The sequence below is a fragment of the Pungitius pungitius genome, chromosome 3 (assembly GCF_949316345.1).
Source record: "Pungitius pungitius chromosome 3, fPunPun2.1, whole genome shotgun sequence".
Taxonomy (NCBI): Eukaryota; Metazoa; Chordata; class Actinopteri; order Perciformes; family Gasterosteidae; genus Pungitius; species Pungitius pungitius.
In genome coordinates this window covers 17,393,532-17,412,895 of record NC_084902.1, presented here as the reverse complement: position 1 = coordinate 17,412,895, position 19,364 = coordinate 17,393,532, and the positions used below count along the sequence as shown (strand labels likewise).

General features: G+C 43.4%; 1 protein-coding gene across 2 annotated transcripts in view; it reads left to right on the top strand.

Moving 5' to 3' along the window:
- pak1 (p21 protein (Cdc42/Rac)-activated kinase 1) overlaps positions 1–18,794 on the top strand; it is a 40,387-nt gene extending 21,593 nt beyond the window's left edge. Inside the window, exons 1-15 of one of the 2 annotated variants that reach the window (XM_037471667.2) lie at positions 936–1,065; positions 3,070–3,289; positions 4,217–4,311; positions 5,104–5,251; positions 5,348–5,382; positions 6,160–6,273; positions 9,676–9,919; positions 12,015–12,078; positions 12,914–12,962; positions 13,464–13,576; positions 14,031–14,148; positions 14,351–14,450; positions 14,653–14,849; positions 15,488–15,625; positions 16,087–18,794. In XM_037471667.2, the coding sequence (XP_037327564.1) occupies positions 3,097–3,289; positions 4,217–4,311; positions 5,104–5,251; positions 5,348–5,382; positions 6,160–6,273; positions 9,676–9,919; positions 12,015–12,078; positions 12,914–12,962; positions 13,464–13,576; positions 14,031–14,148; positions 14,351–14,450; positions 14,653–14,849; positions 15,488–15,625; positions 16,087–16,173 (1,695 nt within the window). In that variant the 5' untranslated portion in view covers positions 936–1,065; positions 3,070–3,096 and the 3' untranslated portion in view covers positions 16,174–18,794. Of the gene's footprint in view, positions 1–935; positions 1,066–3,069; positions 3,290–4,216; positions 4,312–5,103; positions 5,252–5,347; positions 5,383–6,159; positions 6,274–9,675; positions 9,920–12,014; positions 12,079–12,913; positions 12,963–13,463; positions 13,577–14,030; positions 14,149–14,350; positions 14,451–14,652; positions 14,850–15,487; positions 15,626–16,086 lie in introns of those variants that run through there. The other variant, XM_037471655.2, reaches the window with a different exon arrangement.
- The last annotated feature ends 570 nt before the right edge of the window (positions 18,795–19,364 follow it).

Sequence of the window (19,364 nt, the reverse complement as noted above, 5' to 3'; positions counted from 1 at the left end):
CAGCTCGACATTGGACTGATTTCACACGTGCTTCATGACGCGGTCACGCACGGGCGTTCCCACAGCGTTTTCACGCAGCTCAAGTTCCCTGATAGGGGACTTTAAACAAGTGATTGAGACCATAAACTCATGTTTACCGAAGGAATAAACCAAGAGAGAAGTAGAGTAATTTTCTTATAGAGTTCTACAGGGCCATTGGGATCTTCCCCCTGGTGGTCAGTAGAGAGAAGGCACGTTTAAGCACTACATCATTGGCTTCACTTCTCAGCCCCATGGATCACCGCCTGGGCAACACAGACCGTGGGTGACCAGCGATCCCTCCCCCCAGGGTCGGGGGCTGACTTGTACACTGATACAGATACATCAACCCTTCATATGAGCTGAAGTCACTGATCACACAATCTTCATCCTTTACGCAGTCTCTGCTCGGTTGGCTGGGAAAACCTTCGGACTGTGGTGAAACTCACTCCACTCATCCTGTGGGGATCGTTTGTAGAAGATGACTACACAGTTTGTGTGTGCCATATAGCAGACAGTGTGTGGGTTTGTTTGATAACAGGGCTCAGCTAAAACTGACAGCGTCTGAAATACGAGGCCGCTGCTGTCTCGTCCCCTGTGTGTGTGTGTGTTTTTTGTGTGTGTGTTTTTAAAGAAGTTATTTTAACGTTCATAGCTATTTTGGGCTGTGATTCTGTTTCACTTTCAGGATATAGAGAGATTTATAAAGTTTGTTTGTTTGTGTACATGCAGCATACGTGCATAGTCAGTGGCTGTAGTGTTCATGTTGCTTCCACAGAGTGTGTGTGTGTGTGCTCGGGCCGCCGTGTTTCCCCGCTTCCTTATGTGACTCGCCTTGTGGCATCATGCCGTGACATCACCGCCTGTGGGGGGCGGGGGGAGGAGGGGGGCCGCGTTGGTCAAAAGGCAGACGGAGCGTCTCCCTCTCAGTGCTTCTCCTTGGATTTAACTCTGTGGATTTGCTGTTTTCTCCTCTTGCTTTTTGCTGTTGTTTGTTTGCTTTTGGATCAATTTGTAGCTGTTAACATGTTTGTCTGCCTCTGCTAGGTAAGATACGGGGAAGTCATCCTTTTTTAGCTTATTAAAGGGACAACAATGTGTATCATTTTGTTGTGAGGGGTTCTTTGAGGTGTTCTTTTGTTGAATCTTCTTTTAAAGTAGATTTAAGCTCAGGCGAGTGTTATTTTTAAAAACTTGTTTCATTGTTTATTCATTTATTATGTTTATTTAAATCAGATCTTAAAAAATTAAATATATATATATACATTTTTTCGAAATGTGTTGAAACAGCATCATGTGCTTGGAGCTATCAGGCCCTCCAGACAAAGTAGTAGCTGACCAGAGATCAGCTCAATAGGACTTTGTACCATTCATGCCGTAAACTGTGATTGCAGTTCTAAGGTCTAAGGTTTGGAAAGTTGTGACGCTGGTGGTGTTGAAGGAGCGCTCAGCTCGTGGAAACTCTGACGTGACACTTTCAGGGAGTGACCCTTATGCTGCAGTCCGAGGTTACCTCAGCTTGGGAAGCCTGATGTTATTAGATGCAGCATGGGAAGTGTAGGATATACACTCACCTAAAGGATTATTAGGAACACCATACTAATACTGTGTTTGACCCCCTTTCGCCTTCAGAACTGCCTTAATTCTACGTGGCATTGATTCAACAAGGTGCTGTTGGCCCATATTGATAGGATAGCATCTTGCAGTTGATGGAGATTTGTGGGATGCACATCCAGGGCACGAAGCTCCCGCTCCACCACATCCCAAAGGTGCTCTATTGGATTGAGATCTGGTGACTGTGAGGGCCATTTTAGTCCAGTGAACTCATTGACATGTTCAAGAAACCAATTTGAAATGATTCGAGCTTTGTGACATGATGCATTGTCCTGCTGGAAGTAGCCATCAGAGGATGGGTACATAGTGGCCATAAAAATGCTTTGCTGCATACCTCACTAAATGCATTGAAGCAGGTGTTCCTAATAATCCTTTAGGTGAGTGTACAATGTAAAACTAACTAACCCTAAGGAAATCTTTTAAACCCTTTTAAAATATGCAGATACCAAAATTAAAAGACAAATACTACATATTGGCCCTCCAACAACCTGATTCTCAAATACTAAAAGGCAACCCAATGCATATCCTGCTCCAGGTCCCTGGCTTGCTACCGGCATCCCAGCATGCAAAGTGTTTTTTTTTTTATTGTAGTTATGGAACTTTTAATGAATGTGTGAAGGTGAGACAACAGGAAGTAGTTTTTTCTTCAGACTGAGCCACTGGAAAACACCTGCAGAAAACTGAGACTGCGCACTCTGTTTATTAGTGAAATCCCTTTTGGGAGATCAACAGATCATCGAAGAGTCATCAACATCCTCTGTGCACATGTTTGTGTGTGTTTATGTGTGTGTTTGTGTGTGGTACTGCCTGAAATAGACTCTCCTTGTATCTTGTGGGACTTTCAGCTGAGCAGGTTAGGCGTTGTGGCATTCATTAAAATGTTCATACTTATCAGCTGTGTGTGTGTGTGTGTGTGTGTGTGTGTGTGTGTGAGTGACCAGGAAGAAAGTTTCTACTTTCCTTCTCTCAGCATTTAAGTCTGAGTCAGTAGCCACACGCACACACACACAAACACACACTATGGTTAGTCAGCAGAGTGTTTACAGATCAAACAGACCGCTCTGTGAGCAAATGGAAAATACATTTCTTTCTTTCTCTGACTTGGACTTTGAGATTCCGAATTTAAAAAAAAAAAATGTTAGTGTAGGTATCAAGAATTGATGAATGGTAGCGTCTACTTACAGCCTCTCATCTCCTCTTCTTATTGCTCGATGTTCAGGAGACTCCTGTTCACGCCAATTTGTTTTTTCAAAGTCAAAGAAATTATGTCACGTGACTGTCTGAGGCAAGTCAATCATGGCAGTTCACATAAAGTCCAGTAGTTTAGTTTTCCGTCATTGTAAATTGAGCATTTGTCTAAGAGTATCGGTGTCGCGAATGCTCGCCTCTGATTGGTCGATGACCCCCCACCTCTGTTCTTGTCCCGTCTCTGTGCAGGAGCGGCCGGCTGCAGCCCAGCTGAAGATGTCTGATAATGGGGAGGTCGAGGACAAGCCCCCAGCTCCGCCCATGAGGAACACCAGCACCATGATTGGCTCCTGCAACAAGGACCCCGCCCCACTCAACCACGGCTCCAAGCCCCTCCCACCCAACCCGGAGGACAAGAAGAAGAAGGACCGCTCGATCCGGTTCATTCTGACAGGGGGCGGCGACAAGAGTGAGTCCTGAGATCGCTGTGGGGGGGGGCTGGGGGGATCGGGGGGGTTGCACTGGTACTCGCACTGCCCTTGAGCAGAGCGCAGACAGATCTCATCTTCTCATTTCACTCTCTGCCAGGAGGCAAATAAAGTTCTGCTACCCTATTTTGTTTGCATATTTCCTTTTTCATTCTTCAGTTGACAAAGATTACAAAACTCACAGTGCGGCTCATATCACAGATCGGCTTCTGGATCTGCAAATACAAAGGAAGAACGGATCTAAATATATTGCTGGAGAGAGCTTTTAGCATTGGAGGTGAAGCAAACGGAGGCACGACATACAGCAGGGAACTGTGCAGAGGAATTCCCTCACGTGTCAATCAGAAGGGGGGGGTGGAGTGGCAAGCGGACCACTTTAGGCATTGATAGGCTAAGCTAGCTGCTAGACTAAGCTAAACGAATTGATATTTTAAAAAAACACAACGAAGGCTCTCATCTGTCAAAAGCGACCGCATGCGTGGGGACCTTTCTGTAATTCTCACAATAGCAATAACAAAGTAATCCAGCGGGCCGCACTGGACGCGGGTTTGACATATTCTGAAGGGATTACTCAATCCTTATAAGATTTACTCTTATTAAAGGGAAAAACAAACTTTTAACCGTGATTAATGAATTTCAAAATGTGCATTTCATTATTATTATTTTTTTAATCTATTGATACCCCTAATATCTACATGGGAATGATTCATAATAACCTCCTTTTTTGTTTCCTAATTTCTTCTCCTATGCTTCTCTCAGTTCCTTTTTACAGATTCTCTCCGGATTTAAGACCTATCTCAGAAATTTGAATAGACCGGGTTTCTTTGTATTCAAAGGGGAAAGAATACATGGACCACTCCGCGTCCTGAAATACATACATTTAACAAACGTTTTTTCTCTTCCTCCAGCCTATAAGAAGAAGGAGCGTCCTGAGATTTCCCTGCCGTCTGATTTTGAACACACCATCCATGTTGGCTTCGATGCAGTTACCGGGGAATTTACTGTAAGTGTGTGTGTGTGCGTGTTGGCATTTGTGTGTTAAGTTCCCTTTGTATGCTTTCACCAAACGCAACCACGGTGTGTGTTCGTCCATCTGGTGTGTATACGCTTTACTTTTTAATTGCTTTCAAAAAGACCCATGTTCACTGATGCGTGAGTTTCAGTGTGTGCATGTGTGTGTTCGAAACACACTAATTTGTCAAATGAACCTTTTTTAAATAGTCACAATAGACAAAGAAGCCTTGTTTAGCTCACTCACTTGATCCGCCTGACCAAGCTCTTTTAGCTGGGATTGTGTGTGTGTGTGTGTGTGTGTGTGTGTACTACCGTTTCTGTAATCTGGGACATTCTTCTCATTCATACTCACACCTAAATGCTCTTAAACATTTTTATTCTAGGAACATATTTAGGTTGTGTTGATTGGAGTAGAGCAGAGACATCAGATGGGTGGAGGCATTGATGGAGGTGTGAACTGAGCAGAGCAGAGAGATGGAGCGAGAGTGAGAGACTGACCCAGACAGACGAAGAGAGAGAGGGAGAGAGAAAACATGTGACCTACTTGTGTGACTGAAGTACAAATATGACAACACTGACTTGTTAGGATAAGATGTGTGTGTGTGTTTGTGTGTGAGTCCTCATCCTATAATATCCTGTTGAGCAGTTTGAAACAAAGTGTGTATTATAAGTTGATAGGGATTTGTGACAAAGTTTATTGATCACTACAAACAATACACAGCATGGAATAAAAAAACATACCGGTAAGTAAAACTGTGTGTGTGTGCCCCCGTGTGTGTAGGGCATGCCTGAGCAGTGGGCCCGGCTCCTGCAGACATCCAACATCACCAAACTGGAGCAGAAGAAGAATCCTCAGGCGGTCCTCGACGTTTTAAAGTTCTACGACTCGAAAGAAACGACCAACAGCCAGAAGTACATGAGCTTCACAGGTACACACACACACACACACACACACACACACTAACCTCTTTGTCTTTCTCCTGATTTCAGTTTTTCCTCATTTCTAATTGTGTTTTTCCCTGCAGATAAAAACGCAGATGCCTACAGCTCCACCACGACGGTAAGACGTCTTCAACGTGTGCGATAACACTCACTCCTCGGGTTGTGTAGAATTCTGTATACTTTTTGTTTTAAGTTTGAGCGTGAATTGTAAAAGAGAGTGAGTCATATCTGTCAGGGTGATGAGCAATGAAAGGGTTGAGATGAGACGATTGATGGCCTTTCAACTACATTACCACTATTTATCGCTGGTGCCCAACACATTCTGAAACTCCATGATCACGCTGTGCAAATGTCTGAAATGCGCCTTTGAAGGTAAATCTATAAAAGTGAGAATAAAGAGAGGGCGGTACCAGATAGTGATGATGATGCCACACATAGAAGCACTCTTCCTCTCTCTCTCTCTCTCTCTCTCTCTCTGCATTGTGAATCAGCATCTTTTCCTCTTTTCACCATTCCCCCGTCTATGCAGGTTGGCCACTGGCCGAGCATCAGACTTGCAGAGAGGAAGAAGAGAGGGAAGGTGGAGGGGAGGATGTGTGACTTGTGGCATCAGCAGCAAGACATGTTGAGAGCTATCAGACAAGAGTGATGAGTAGAGGGGGGCAAGAGATACAAGGGTGGCAGGACAGAGGGAGACAGGAAAGAGAGGACCAATTCAGAGCGTGAGCAGAGAAGAAGAGCTGGAGGGCTTCTCTGGCAGAGGATGAGTATGATGCAGCAGCAGCAGTAGAAGAAGAGACGCTTACTGTAGGAGGTAATGCTTGGTCTGGTGTTTTCTCATGTGACAATGATGTCACTAAGGCTCCGCCTTCTCCCCCCGTGCAATGTCACGCAGAGCTCCAAGGCTGTGTCTGAGACGCCCGCCATATCGACTGTATCCGAGGACGACGACGAAGATGAGGCCGAGCCCCCGCCAGTGATCGCCCCCCGACCAGAGCACACCAAATCTGTAAGGACACACACACACACACACACAGGAATACACTGTTTCCATAGGTTCAACAGAGCCATCAAGGCCAGCCAAGGCTAAAGTTTCTTCTATGCAAGAATATACTACATAAACATATTATACAGTGCTATAAGCCAATTATATTCAGTGATAGGGGATTATTGTAACGAGTGTCATGGAAAATTGCATTTGTATTTGAATGAATGAATGAATTTAAAGTCTTACAGTCCTAAAAGAACTACAACCAAATACTTTGAAAAACTACTAAAAATACCTAGAAAACCTACAAATAAATACCCACAAAAATCTACAAATAAATACCTACAATTACCTAGAAAACTACAACTAAATTTTTGTTTATGTTTTTCACATTTTGAATATTTCAAACATGAAATAAGAGAGACATGGAAAGACTTTTCACCAAAAGGTTTTTGGCTCAAACATTGTGCAGTGACTGAGTGAGTAACTGCACATGCGTGACTGCACACACACACGCCTAACCCTAACCCATACCGCGTTGTTCCCTGTAAATCCACTGAACAGTCCTACCTGAGTCATCGACTGAGCAGCCGTTGATCAAATGTCTTACACCCACTAATCCTTAAATGGACCGGTCTGCTGCCCTAACACACAAGACCACCAAGACCTGTGTGTGTGTGGTATAATATGTTATGTGACACACAATAGCAACCAACTTCTTCTATGTTATGTCTATGTGGTCCTGTGAGGACACACAAACATACACTCACCGGCCACTTTATTAGGTACCCCATGCTAGTAACGGGTTGGACCCCCTTTTGCCTTCAGAACTGCCTCAATTCTTTGTGGCATAGATTCAACAAGGTGCTGGAAGCATTCCTCAGGGAGTTTGGTCCATATTGACATGATGGCATCACACAGTTGCCGCAGATTTGTCGGCTGCACATCCATGATGCGAATCTCCCGTTCCACCACATCCCAAAGATGCTCTATTGGATTGAGATCTGGTGATTGTGGAGGCCATTTGAGTACAGCGAACTCATTGTCATGTTCAAGAAACCAGTCTGAGATGATTCCAGCTTTATGACATGGCGCATTATCCTGCTGAAAGTAGCCATCAGAAGTTGGGTACATTGTGGTCATAAAGGGATGGACATGGTCAGCAACAATACTCAGGTAGGCTGTGGCGTTGCAACGATGCTCAATTGGTACCAAGGGGCCCAAAGAGTGCCAAGAAAATATTCCCCACACCATGACACCACCACCACCAGCCTGAACCGTTGATGCAAGGCAGGATGGATCCATGCTTTCATGTTGTAGACGCCAAATTCTGACCCTACCATCCGAATGTCGCAGCAGAAATCGAGACTCATCAGACCAGGCAACGTTTTTCCAATCTTCTATTGTCCAATTTCGATGAGCTTGTGCAAATTGTAGCCTCAGTTTCCTGTTCTTAGCTGAAAGGAGTGGCACCCGGTGTGGTCTTCTGCTGCTGTAGCCCATCTGCCTCAAAGTTCGACGTACTGTGCGTTCAGAGATGCTCTTATGCCCACCTTGGTTGTAACGGGTGGTTATTTGAGTCACTGTTGCCCTTCTATCAGCTCGAACCAGTCTGGCCATTCTCCTCTGACCTCTGGCATCAACAAGGCATTTCCGCCCACAGAACTGCCGCTCACTGGATGTTTTTTCTTTTTCGGACCATTCTCTGTAAACCCTAGAGATGGTTGTGCGTGAAAATCCCAGTAGATTAGCAGTTTCTGAAATACTCAGACCAGCCCTTCTGGCACCAACAATCATGCCACGTTCAAAGTCACTCAAATCACCTTTCTTCCCCATACTGATGCTCGGTTTGAACTGCAGGAGATTGTCTTGACAATGTTTACATGCCTAAATGGACTGAGTTGCCGCCATGTGATTGGCTGCTTAGAAATTAAGTGTTAACGAGCAGTTGGACAGGTGTACCTAATAAAGTGGCCGGTGAGTGTACATACACACACACACACACACACACACACACACACACACACACACACACACACACACACACACACACACACACACACACACACAGAGAGACATTGTTGCCCCTCTGTCAGACAGGTTGGCGGTTGAGAGGCTGCTTCCATGGCGCCACCATAGTTTCCACAGCGACTGGTCTGGTGCACCTGACTGGAGTCCCTACAACAGCACACACACACACACACACACACACACACACACACACACAAAGAGCTCACTTGCAACATAAATCACTCACTCTTCACACAGTTAGCCCAAACTTTATTTTAACCCAAAATTGATATTTTATTGAAAATAGTATCTATATATTTTAAGATTGCCGTTGTTATTGTCATATTTCTTCTGAATAAATGCTCACCACTTTGAAAAGTCATCAGCCCCTCATAACTATAAAGCAACTTTGACAAGCGGTAATGCAGAGCTGATGTTTATTATGATGGATCACATTACTAAAGCAGCTTTCAGGAATCTGTTGATTGATTTATTATTCTGTGCAGAAAATAACGTGGCACGGCTGAGGCCTGCTGCAGTTGTGGGAGCACATCAGAATTTCTATGACACAGCAGATTTCAAAAGGGTTACAATCCATTCAACGCCAGAATAATATAAATTATATATGAAATCATTAAGTAACATCACTTAGTGTTTGTCTGTATTCATACAGGGATATAGTATGAATAGAGTATGACATGTATAGGAGAATAAATCAACATAATATAGTTTATAGTAAATTATGATGCACTGTTAAAAAGGATATAATAATATCAGGTGAAATGTAGTAATTTATTAATATAATGTAACAGTAGATTCCAGTAGTATAGTACATCAATATATAACAGATAATAGAATATCAAATATAATCAAATTAGTAAAGTATAATATAGTAACCTCTAGAGAAAATTATATAATGTAGATAAATATGTAAAATGTAACAGAATGTCTAAGTTTGAGAGGATGAAAATGTCATCCTGGATATTACATTACATTTAGCTGACACTTTTATCCAAAGCGACTTACATTACATTATAACCCATGCGTTATATTTTGCATGGGGAGCAATTAGGGGTTGGGTGTCTTGCTCTGGGACAATTCAACATGGCACATGGGGCAGCCGGGATCCAACCTTGCGGCACCCAGCGCATCACACCACTCCATGTGCCACCATGTAATTGTGTAGGCAAGCTGATGTTTTCATGTTGTGCTATACTTAGTGTTCAGGTAGAGATGTAAAAGCCAAAATAATGCTGAGTCATTCTCGTACTATTTGTAGAACTATTTGTTTACTACAGTACCTATTGATCACTCTACAAGCTCCCTATATGGTTTGCTCTGGAAAGTCTGGAAAAGTAAGAAGTACCTTCTCTTGTTTAGAATTGGGTCACATGGTTTTGATTGTTCTTTCAGATATACACTCGCTCAGTGATCGAGCCCCTCCCCCCCCCACCTCCCACCAAAGATGCTGCAACCTCTCCCATCTCCCCGCCGCCGTCAGCCTGCGCCGCCGCTGCCATCCCCCCCGCCCCTCCCTTGGAAGGAGCTCCCAGCAGCCCTCCTAGTGCGAGCCCCGCCCCCGGGCCCTCAGTGCCCCGCCCCCTGGACAAAACCAGGAAGAAGAAGATGTCGGACGAGGAGATCCTGGAGAAACTACGTAAGGCTCATTCATACACCCAAACTTCAGCGGCCCCCCGCTGGCTCCCTCTCAGGTTAACTCTGTTTGCACTGTTAGCTGCAAGCCCCCACCTCAGGCCACGCCATGTGGGGACCACCTCAAGGGGGTATGGAAATGCTCCCAGCCCCGTATTCACGCGACAAGCAGATACAGCACATGCACAGAGCCATCTCCATCAAACAATGTCTCAAACCCATCCGTCACCTCATGGGATGAACAAGAACACAGCAAAACCACTAAAAGACACTAAACGCCGGGTCTCAAAAGTCTGGCTGTGCAAAACCAGTAGAGGAGGAAGTGTAAGGACGGAGGAGCCGTGGACACTGGGGACGCCTTCACGGCTGTGACCACAGTGGTTTTTAATCTGACGCGCTTTGTAGCAGCAAGGTGGTGCGGTAAAAGTAGAACTTCCTCTGCTACAGTTCAGCGAGTCTCTGACAGCTAATTTTAGCCCATTTGTAATCTTTTTGACTCAGCGTTTAATCATTTTCTCTTTGCACCTACACAGAGGAGGCCGGGGGTTTATTTTAGCCTCGAGACAAGTTGGTGCTGCAAGTATTGTGTTTTATTTTTAGAACTTCTGATAATAATACATACAGTATATATGGAGTAACAAAAAGGTGCAATTTTTTAAAATTAATTTCAAATACAGGTTCACACAGCTGAGTAGTGTGGGATGTGAGAGGTGTTCCATAACGTTATCACGTAGAAACCAGCTGCCATGTTTTTTTGCCCTTAATGGCACCGAGCCTCTCCTCCTTAACCATAACCTTAAGTAAAGAAAACATATATATCTTTATATTGTTCATTTTAATTATGATAGTTCATTATTTCCAACCTTTGTGTTCAGCCAAAATCTATCAAATAAAAAAGAATAATTACACAGAAGTCAGGCGATAAATAATTTAGAACATAAATAAATCCTCCAGTGACCATTTGAGCTGCTTGATGCACTGTGACTAATTTAGGTCACAGCCCTTTAGAATAAAAGCACAAAATAAAACAACCTCTCCCCTTGTTGAAATGTGTTGTTGTGTACTTGTAATAAAAGACTGTATATTTTTTAAATCATGCCCCACGCCTGTCCAGATGTGCTCAGACCTCCCTCTGCTGGTAAGACCAGGATACTGCCTGTCTTTGTGTCTGTCTCTATGACTGACAGACATGATATCCACTGTCCCCGTCCCCCACTGTCCAATCCTCACGTCTGATTGGCCGTCCTCTTTATTCATCATCTCCAGCGGTTACAGACAAGTTTTGTCCTCTAATCACTTTCCTTCTGTTGACTTTGATTAATGAACTGCAGACAAAGCTGGTCCAGATGCTTCTGTCTGTCCTTATGTCTGTCTCCCTCTGTCTTTATGTCTCTGTTTTTATGTGTCCCTCTGTCTGTCTCTCCATCTGTCTGTCTTCTCTCTGATTGCCTTTCTGTCTGTCTGTCTGTCAGTTGTCTTTCCTCCATTTTAATTTTGTTCATTTCGTCCTTCACATCTCTGTTATTAATTTCTGCATTTTTTCTTGTTTTTTTTCCCTTTTATTTCTTTCTTTCATTTGTTCTTCATTTCTGTCTTTCATCCACTATGTCTTTCTCCTTTATTAGTTCTTGCACACGTTACTTCATTACTTTCTGTCTTTCCTCCCTTCCTTTCTACTGTTGGATATTTTTTTAATTAATTTCTTTCCTTTAATGTCCCGGCTGTGTGCCAGTTTTTTATTCTTTCGTCTTCATCACCTTTTTTTCCTTAATTGTTTTTCTTTTCAAACTCTTTCACACATTCTTTACATTTCAGTTTAGTTTCTGACCTGTTTAGTCTCTCGTTCCTCCTCTTCCTCTCTGCTTCTTTCTCCCGGTCAGCATGTTGCATTGACCTCAGTGTGCTGAACATAGAGCAGAATTCAGATGGATAAGAAGATACCTGACTCTTCTAATCTATTCAGATTCTGTGGAACATTAAAAACAATGTATACATACTATTGAGCTCTGGATTATAGGGCCTAGTTCATTTCTCTAACTCGTTATGTATGTTTTGAGCCCCCACATGACCTCTCCTGTCCCTGTCTTTCTTTGACTCAGGCACGATCGTGAGTGTGGGTGACCCCAAGAAGAAATATACGCGCTTCGAGAAGATCGGACAGGGGTAAGTGTCACCGATCCACTGGGGCTGCGTGGATACGTCAGGTTGGCTGCGATTGGTCCGATCACTTAAAGGCGGGTTCAACAATTCTGGAGAAAAATGTATATATTGGAACTCAAGAGCCAAACAAATCCTCCATCTGGATTTACCCTGCGTCTCGCTATCACTCATCCTTGGCCTTTTCCCTGTTGCTGCTTGGCAACAAGTGCATTGCATAAGAATCAATGACAGCATCTTTTTATGAGAGTGTGCATTGTTCAAGTGTACATCGCAATCATCACACTGAAGGATTTCCGGTGTTTCCCTGACGCAAAGCAAAGAGAAGTCCATGAGTGTGAAACGGCATCACTGACCCTGAGGGTTCCTTCCATCTTCTACAGTTCTGCTAAAGCCAGAGTCTCATCTGAAGACAACGCTTTCAGTTGAAGGGTTTTAGACAACAAGCAGTTCTGTCAAGGTCAATATTATTAGCACAACGGCCCGAATCACACTAAATACCCCTTAACCATCCTCACCCGAGTAAGAACAGGAGGTCATATTTGTTGTTAATATAAAAAAGAGTCTTCTGCTAAAGCTAAAGCCCCTGAAGATTAACTTCAAAATATTCATTCAATTTAAACTTTTAACGGCTCATTCCTAAATATTACAAAAGTAAAAAAGTGTTTCCATCCAGCTATTTTCATCGGTGCCACCGGGTGGTGTTCTGTGTGGTTCCCGTGGGGCTGCAGCAGTGGACGGACCCCGAGCCGGCTCCTCTGATGACATCCACTTGCTGTGAGAAGCTCCAGCGCTTGATGACACGAAGCTGATGAGGATGTTCTCTGCTGTGTGTTTTCAGGGCGTCTGGGACGGTGTACACGGCTATAGACATCGCCACAGGACAGGAGGTGGGTTCCATTCAGCGTGACTCTTCATCGGTCACGGAGAGAATGCCACATGTTGGTGAAACGTGTGGACGGTGTCCTGTCATTTTAAGCCAATCCCTCCAATGATTGCCTGTAGAGCTATGCTGCTATTTTAATGGCTTAAAATGAATTCACCGCAACAGCAAAGCACTACTGTTTCAAATGTAATTTGACTAGTTACAGAAAGCACCTTAAATGAGGTTCGAGGTAGAGGTATAGCAGCTATGGAGTGAGCACACTGAGAACATTGTGTTACTGACTGGATTAAAGTGTCCCCTCAACAGCTCGCTGGTTCACGTTTTAAAGACTGTGGTGATAATCCTTTTCCTCTGAGCATTAGTCTGTGTCATGTGTTCGGCCTAACAAACTTTTACTGCCATTGGGTTCCCTCTCATTGAAAGATCACTTCTATTTCTCCAGGCTCAGTGTGATTTATTTGCATGAAAAATTGAACAAATTGCCCCCTTTACTTTGTTTTCTCAGGTTGCCATCAAACAGATGAACCTGCAGCAGCAGCCCAAAAAGGAGCTGATCATCAATGAGATTCTGGTGATGAGGGAAAATAAGAACCCAAACATAGTCAACTACCTGGACAGGTTAGACACACACACACACACACACACACCTACACAGAGGCTTTATTTGGTAGCTGTGGCTTTAAAAGTTAGAGGGTTATTTTTAGTTTTGGCAGGTTCACACTGAGCTAAGATCCTTCTGTTGATGGCATTTTTCCTCTAAAAATAGAATATTCTGACTGCAGTAAATGTGTGAAACGAGCTGGGAAAACGCTTCGCCGTGACGATGGCTGGTGTGGCGAGACTCCTCAATATTTATCTAAATTAAAATCTTAATTTACCTATTAAAATGGATAATTACATTGGGAAAATCCAATGACGTAGTCATTTTCTGACCTCTTGAACCTAAACGTCCCTCCCTTGAACAATATTTTCTCCTCTGTAAACATTTCATTTGAAGTTGCATCGTTTCCTCTCCGATGTCCGTGTTTAAACGATGGAACTTAATTCCTTTGTGTATTGATGGTTTCCATAGCTACCTGGTGGGTGATGAGCTGTGGGTGGTGATGGAGTACCTGGCCGGAGGTTCATTGACTGACGTTGTCACAGAGACCTGCATGGATGAAGCCCAGATAGCTGCTGTGTGCAGAGAGGTAAGAGACAAGGAGACAGAAGACGTCATCTTGGTTGGAAACTCATTTTTAAAAATCCCGTTTTGACATCATATCTTCCCATTTTTCTTCTCCTGATTTGTCTGTGTGTCTCTCTGTCCCTCCATCTTTCTTTTTGTCTGTCACTGTCTGACTTTTTGTGTCTATCTCTCTCTGACTCCTTTCTGTCTGTCTCTGTCTCCAGTGTCTCCAAGCATTGGAGTTCCTCCACTCGAACCAGGTCATCCATCGAGACATTAAAAGCGACAACATCCTGCTGGGCATGGACGGCTCCGTCAAACTCAGTCAGTTCACAGATAACGTCATGCTAGTTTTATTTATCCTAATTAGTGTTAATTATTATTATTAATATTGGTATTCACCCTCCCTGTCACGCAGCAGCCCTGATCTCTTCTTTAACTGTTTGGTCCTCAATGTGACGAAAACGCGTCAGAGTGTTTTCACAGGTTGTGAATGAGCTCACGCCGTCCTCTGTCCCCCTCACAGCGGACTTTGGATTCTGCGCCCAGATCACTCCGGAGCAGAGCAAGCGCAGCACCATGGTGGGGACTCCGTACTGGATGGCCCCCGAAGTCGTGACCCGCAAGGCCTACGGCCCTAAAGTGGACATCTGGTCCCTGGGCATCATGGCCATAGAGATGGTGGAGGGGGAGCCGCCGTACTTGAATGAGAACCCGCTGAGGGTGAGATTGTGCCGCAAAACAAATGTCATTTTGTCCAAATAATATGAAAACAGTTTTATAGTGACATTTATCATATTGTGTTGATATTTTTTCAAGCATTGGATTTATTTATTCCGTCCCCGTCAGTTGCTCTTTCTAAGGTTTCTTCCAGCATTTCCCCCTAAAAATAATATTTTTCACTTAGATAACAGCAGAAGAATACCGAAAAAAACTGATAAATCAAAATATTGACCAATGGAATTCAACTAAAAAGGAATAAAGTAAATAACAGCAAAATAAGATTAAAAATGTAAAGTGTATCTGAAGTGATCAAAAAAGTTATATTGTGCATGAGAGTAATATAACTGTAAAAATAGACACCTGTATGGTTGTTCTTAGGACTGTAAAGCCACCTGAGACAATGTGTTTTTTAACACTAATATTTATAAATGCACTTATAACGTACCTAGAAAACCAGACTCCTGGTCCTCGGCAACCTAAATCATAACTGCATAGTTGGTATTGCTGCTGTTCTGAAAACCACCACTCGTTGGCGCCGGAGTAGAATGAATTTAAACACCATTTGTTGTTGTTGTTAAGCTTCATGGGATGAGGACTACCTTGTTGGTCACATCATGTGTTCTGCCCCTCCCCCCCAGGCACTGTATCTCATAGCAACCAACGGGACGCCAGAGCTGCAGAACCCAGAGAAGCTGTCGACGACGTTCAGGGACTTCCTGAACCGATGTCTGGAGATGGACGTTGAGAAGAGGGGGTCAGCGAAAGAGCTGCTGCAGGTACAACAGCTGTGTGTGTGTGTGTGTGTGTCAGATTAAGACAGACCGTGAGACTGACGGGTGTGTAGGTGTGAAGGTGTGTGGGTGTGAAGGTGTGTGGGTGTGTAAAAGTCTAGGTGTCTGGGGCCGTAGAACTCTACGATGACTCAGAGCTGAGAGGGGAAACTGGGACTTGTTACTTTCAGAAGGAGGTCTGTTATAGAAGTAATCCGATACAAAGGCTCCTTTGTACTCTGAAGCAATCTTGTACAAGTTGATTCAATTGTGTGCATGTACGCATTAAATAAGAGGTCAGGCATTGCTGCACTGCACTGAATTTTTTTCTTTCTCCTCTCCTACCTCCCTCGTTCCCTCTCCCACTGTCTTTTCTCCTCCCATTCCTCTGCTTTCTCCTCTCTCCCCCTCCCTCCCTCCCTCCCTCCCTCCTCTTCCTCTTGTTCACCTTCTCCTCCTCCTCTCAGCACCAGTTTCTGAAGATGGCGAAGCCCCTCTCCAGTCTGACTCCTCTCATCGTGGCCGCTAAGGAGGCGGCCAAGAACAACCGCTAGAGAGGCCGCCCCCTCTGTCTGCCACCCCTCCCACCTCCCTCTTCAAACCTTTTCCACTGCAGACAGGGGAGCCGCAAGGCCTACCGTCTTTCGCTCCCTTCTATTTTCCTTTTCAACCTGCACCAACTGCTCTTTCCCCCCATGTGACCTTTGACCGTTGAAGCTTGAACTCACAGAGAGGATGATGGGGAATTTGTACCTGTGACTCTCTGTCCGACACTCCGCTGGACTCGATCACGAGGACAAGACATTATCTTTGATGAAGTGATGTCATTGCTTACATCATCGCCCCCGCAGTCGGTATGAACAACCCGAGAAGAGCAAGCGAGAGAGCGAGAGAGAGAGAGCCCAAAGACTCTTTGTTTTTGAATTTTTTTTATTTGTCTGTCTGTTTTTTTTTTTTCAAAAGACCAAGACAGCCAACCAGCACCCTGAGCTGCAGACTGTGTGTGTGTGTGTTAGCTATAGTTTTAGCTTCATCCGTCAATGGCTTTCAGTCTGACTTATTTCCTTCTAAAGTGCATTTGTTGATTTTCTTTTTAACCCTTGTTTTTTTTTTTTTTTTAAATCAATATTTCTGTGTGTGTGAGTGTGTTTTGTCAACCAGATTAAGTTCATGTTAACATTACCTTCAATAGTCTTTGGACACGGAGCAGGTGAGGTACTTTGTGGTGTCTGCGCTGTGAGCTGGAAGATGTTATTAGGAGTTATAATTAAGTAGAGGCATGGCGGGCCCACAGCCGCCGACGGACCGAGTTTGGACGCTTTGGAGCCATTTCTTCCCAGTAGAATGAAATGTTTTCTATCACTTATTAGCTTGTGTAAATAATTCACACTTGCTGAATAAATAATAGATGTAGCATTACACCCCTATGATGGTGTCTGTCTCCAGCTAGACAATAAAAAAGAAAAGAAAAAAGTAAACTGATGGACTCAAACCTTATTTCACTGTTTTCTTTCATTAAAAAAAATACTCGTCGCATGACGCTAGGGTCATGAGGGTGTTTTCAAGGAAATATAAGCTTTATTGTCTTTATTGTCTTGAAAACAGCAGCAAAACAATTTGCTTCTGCTTTAATGTAGGCCGACAGTGATTGACAGTTTGCTACAAGAGGCGTACGCGGCGTCTCTTTGTCTCGGTTAGGAAATAACAACATGGCGAACGTGGTAATCCAAAATGGAGATGACTAAATGAAATGGTTTTTTTACCCACAAACCACTCGGGCCAAACTCGCTCCATCTGCTGCTCTGGGACGTCACTGTCTGAGGGGCTTGAAGGGAGAGAATGTGCATGATAACCCTTTTTTAAATACGGTACGTTTAATGCTGAAAAGCTAAGTGGAGCGGCACCAAGGTGCATGTGTACGACAGGAAAGATCGAATCTTCATCCAATTGTGAAGAGGAAGATGAGGAAATCAATGCTGCGATGGTACGTTGTTATTTTCTGCCCGGTGGCCCGTCTGGACCCCCGGGAAGCCTCTGAAGATAAGGTGTATATTTTCCATGAAAAAAAAGAGAAAAAAAATGCTGATAAGAAAACAACGGTTTCAGCCTTTGTTTACAAACCACTGTTTTTTTCAGAATCGATGTTGTAAAATTACTTGGGAACCAAGATTGAATATTTGTTTTGGATTTCATATTTCCTGCTGGAAGACTTTTTTTCTCCAGGTTAAAATCCTGAAAGAGCCAAAGCTTCCATGGACGGTTAGCTCAGCATTAAAACATGCTGGAATCCAAAACATCTATTCAAAGCTGTCAGTTTCCTTTCTGCTGATTTTGTCCTTTTGTTTTTTTAATGTACCTCTGGCCTTAATCTGTTTCAAAGGTAAAAGACTACCTGAAAAACGATTTGGGGCAACAGAGAATCTTGTGGCTGCAACTAGAGATCATTTTGATTATTGATTCATCTGCTTATTGTTGTGTTAATTGATGAAATGAACAAACGGTGAAAATCTTGCAATTTCCCAGAGTTCAAGGTGATGTTTTCAAATGGCGACCAACTTCACAAACAATACTCACTTTGTCTTCATGTAAAATAATAACAGCAAAATGATGGTCGAGTTTTCTTAATATTATCAAATTATTGGCAGATGAATCTTCTAATCATCTAATCTGCATAGCCAATCACATTGGAGCTCTGAAATGGTGACTGTTTCCGACGTGTGTTTGTGAGTCCTGGTCTGAACTGAACCCCCCCCCCCCCCATATCCCAAATCCGTTCCACCATGTCAATTTGGATCAATAAGGAACAAATAACGCAAGATCGATCATCAGATTTAGGATTTCTCACTACCTTCACTTTTAATTGTAACCATATATGACTCTTTTTTTTAATTGCAAAGAGAAACTGTTTCCAAGAATCCCAACAAATCTCTGGTGACCATTGGCTTTATAAAGACTATGACTAAATAATGATTTGACTGGATGGTGTGACCATCCATAAGTTCAGCTTCAAAGTGTGGGGGGCGGTCAGATTTGGTACACTCCAAGCTCTGTAATGGGGACTTGGTTCAGTCCATGATGAGATGGTGAGATGTGTATCAAAACCATCATTTTACTGTTTAGAAGTTGTTTTGATGATTTGGAACTGGAAACAAAATAAAACTGTACAAAAACTGGGGATCTGGTCCATTTTTATGTTATTGACCGATATTAACAGATATCTCACACAGATCTCAAGGACATCCAACCTGTGCAAAAAAGAGAGGACCTATTCAAAAGGTGGACACATTTATAATGAATAACGATTGCACTCATCTATTCGATTGACGTGTTAGTAAACGTTTTGATGAATAAATGATTTGGTTTCTAAGAAATGGTAAGAAACGGCTTATCAATTGCTCGGAGCCCAAATTGTGATTAGTCTAACAAACAGTCAATGTGAAATGCTTTCACACGACAACTATCCAAATAGTTGCAAGTTAATTGAGTTGATGATTGTAAATCAACTCGGCTGTACTGGTTTTTTTTAAGTACAAGGACTTTTCCTGCGTGTCTAGGTGACAATAAACATTGAAAGAGAGAGTGAAAAAAACACATCCTTGTATATTTGTCCTCGTTTCGGACCTTAGCGTTGTGAGCACAATGAGCCGAGTGACCGCTGTAAAATGAGGATTTCCTAATAATACTGCTGAAGCCTTTCTGTGGGTCACTTACATAAACACAAATGAGCTTACATCCGTCTTGCTAT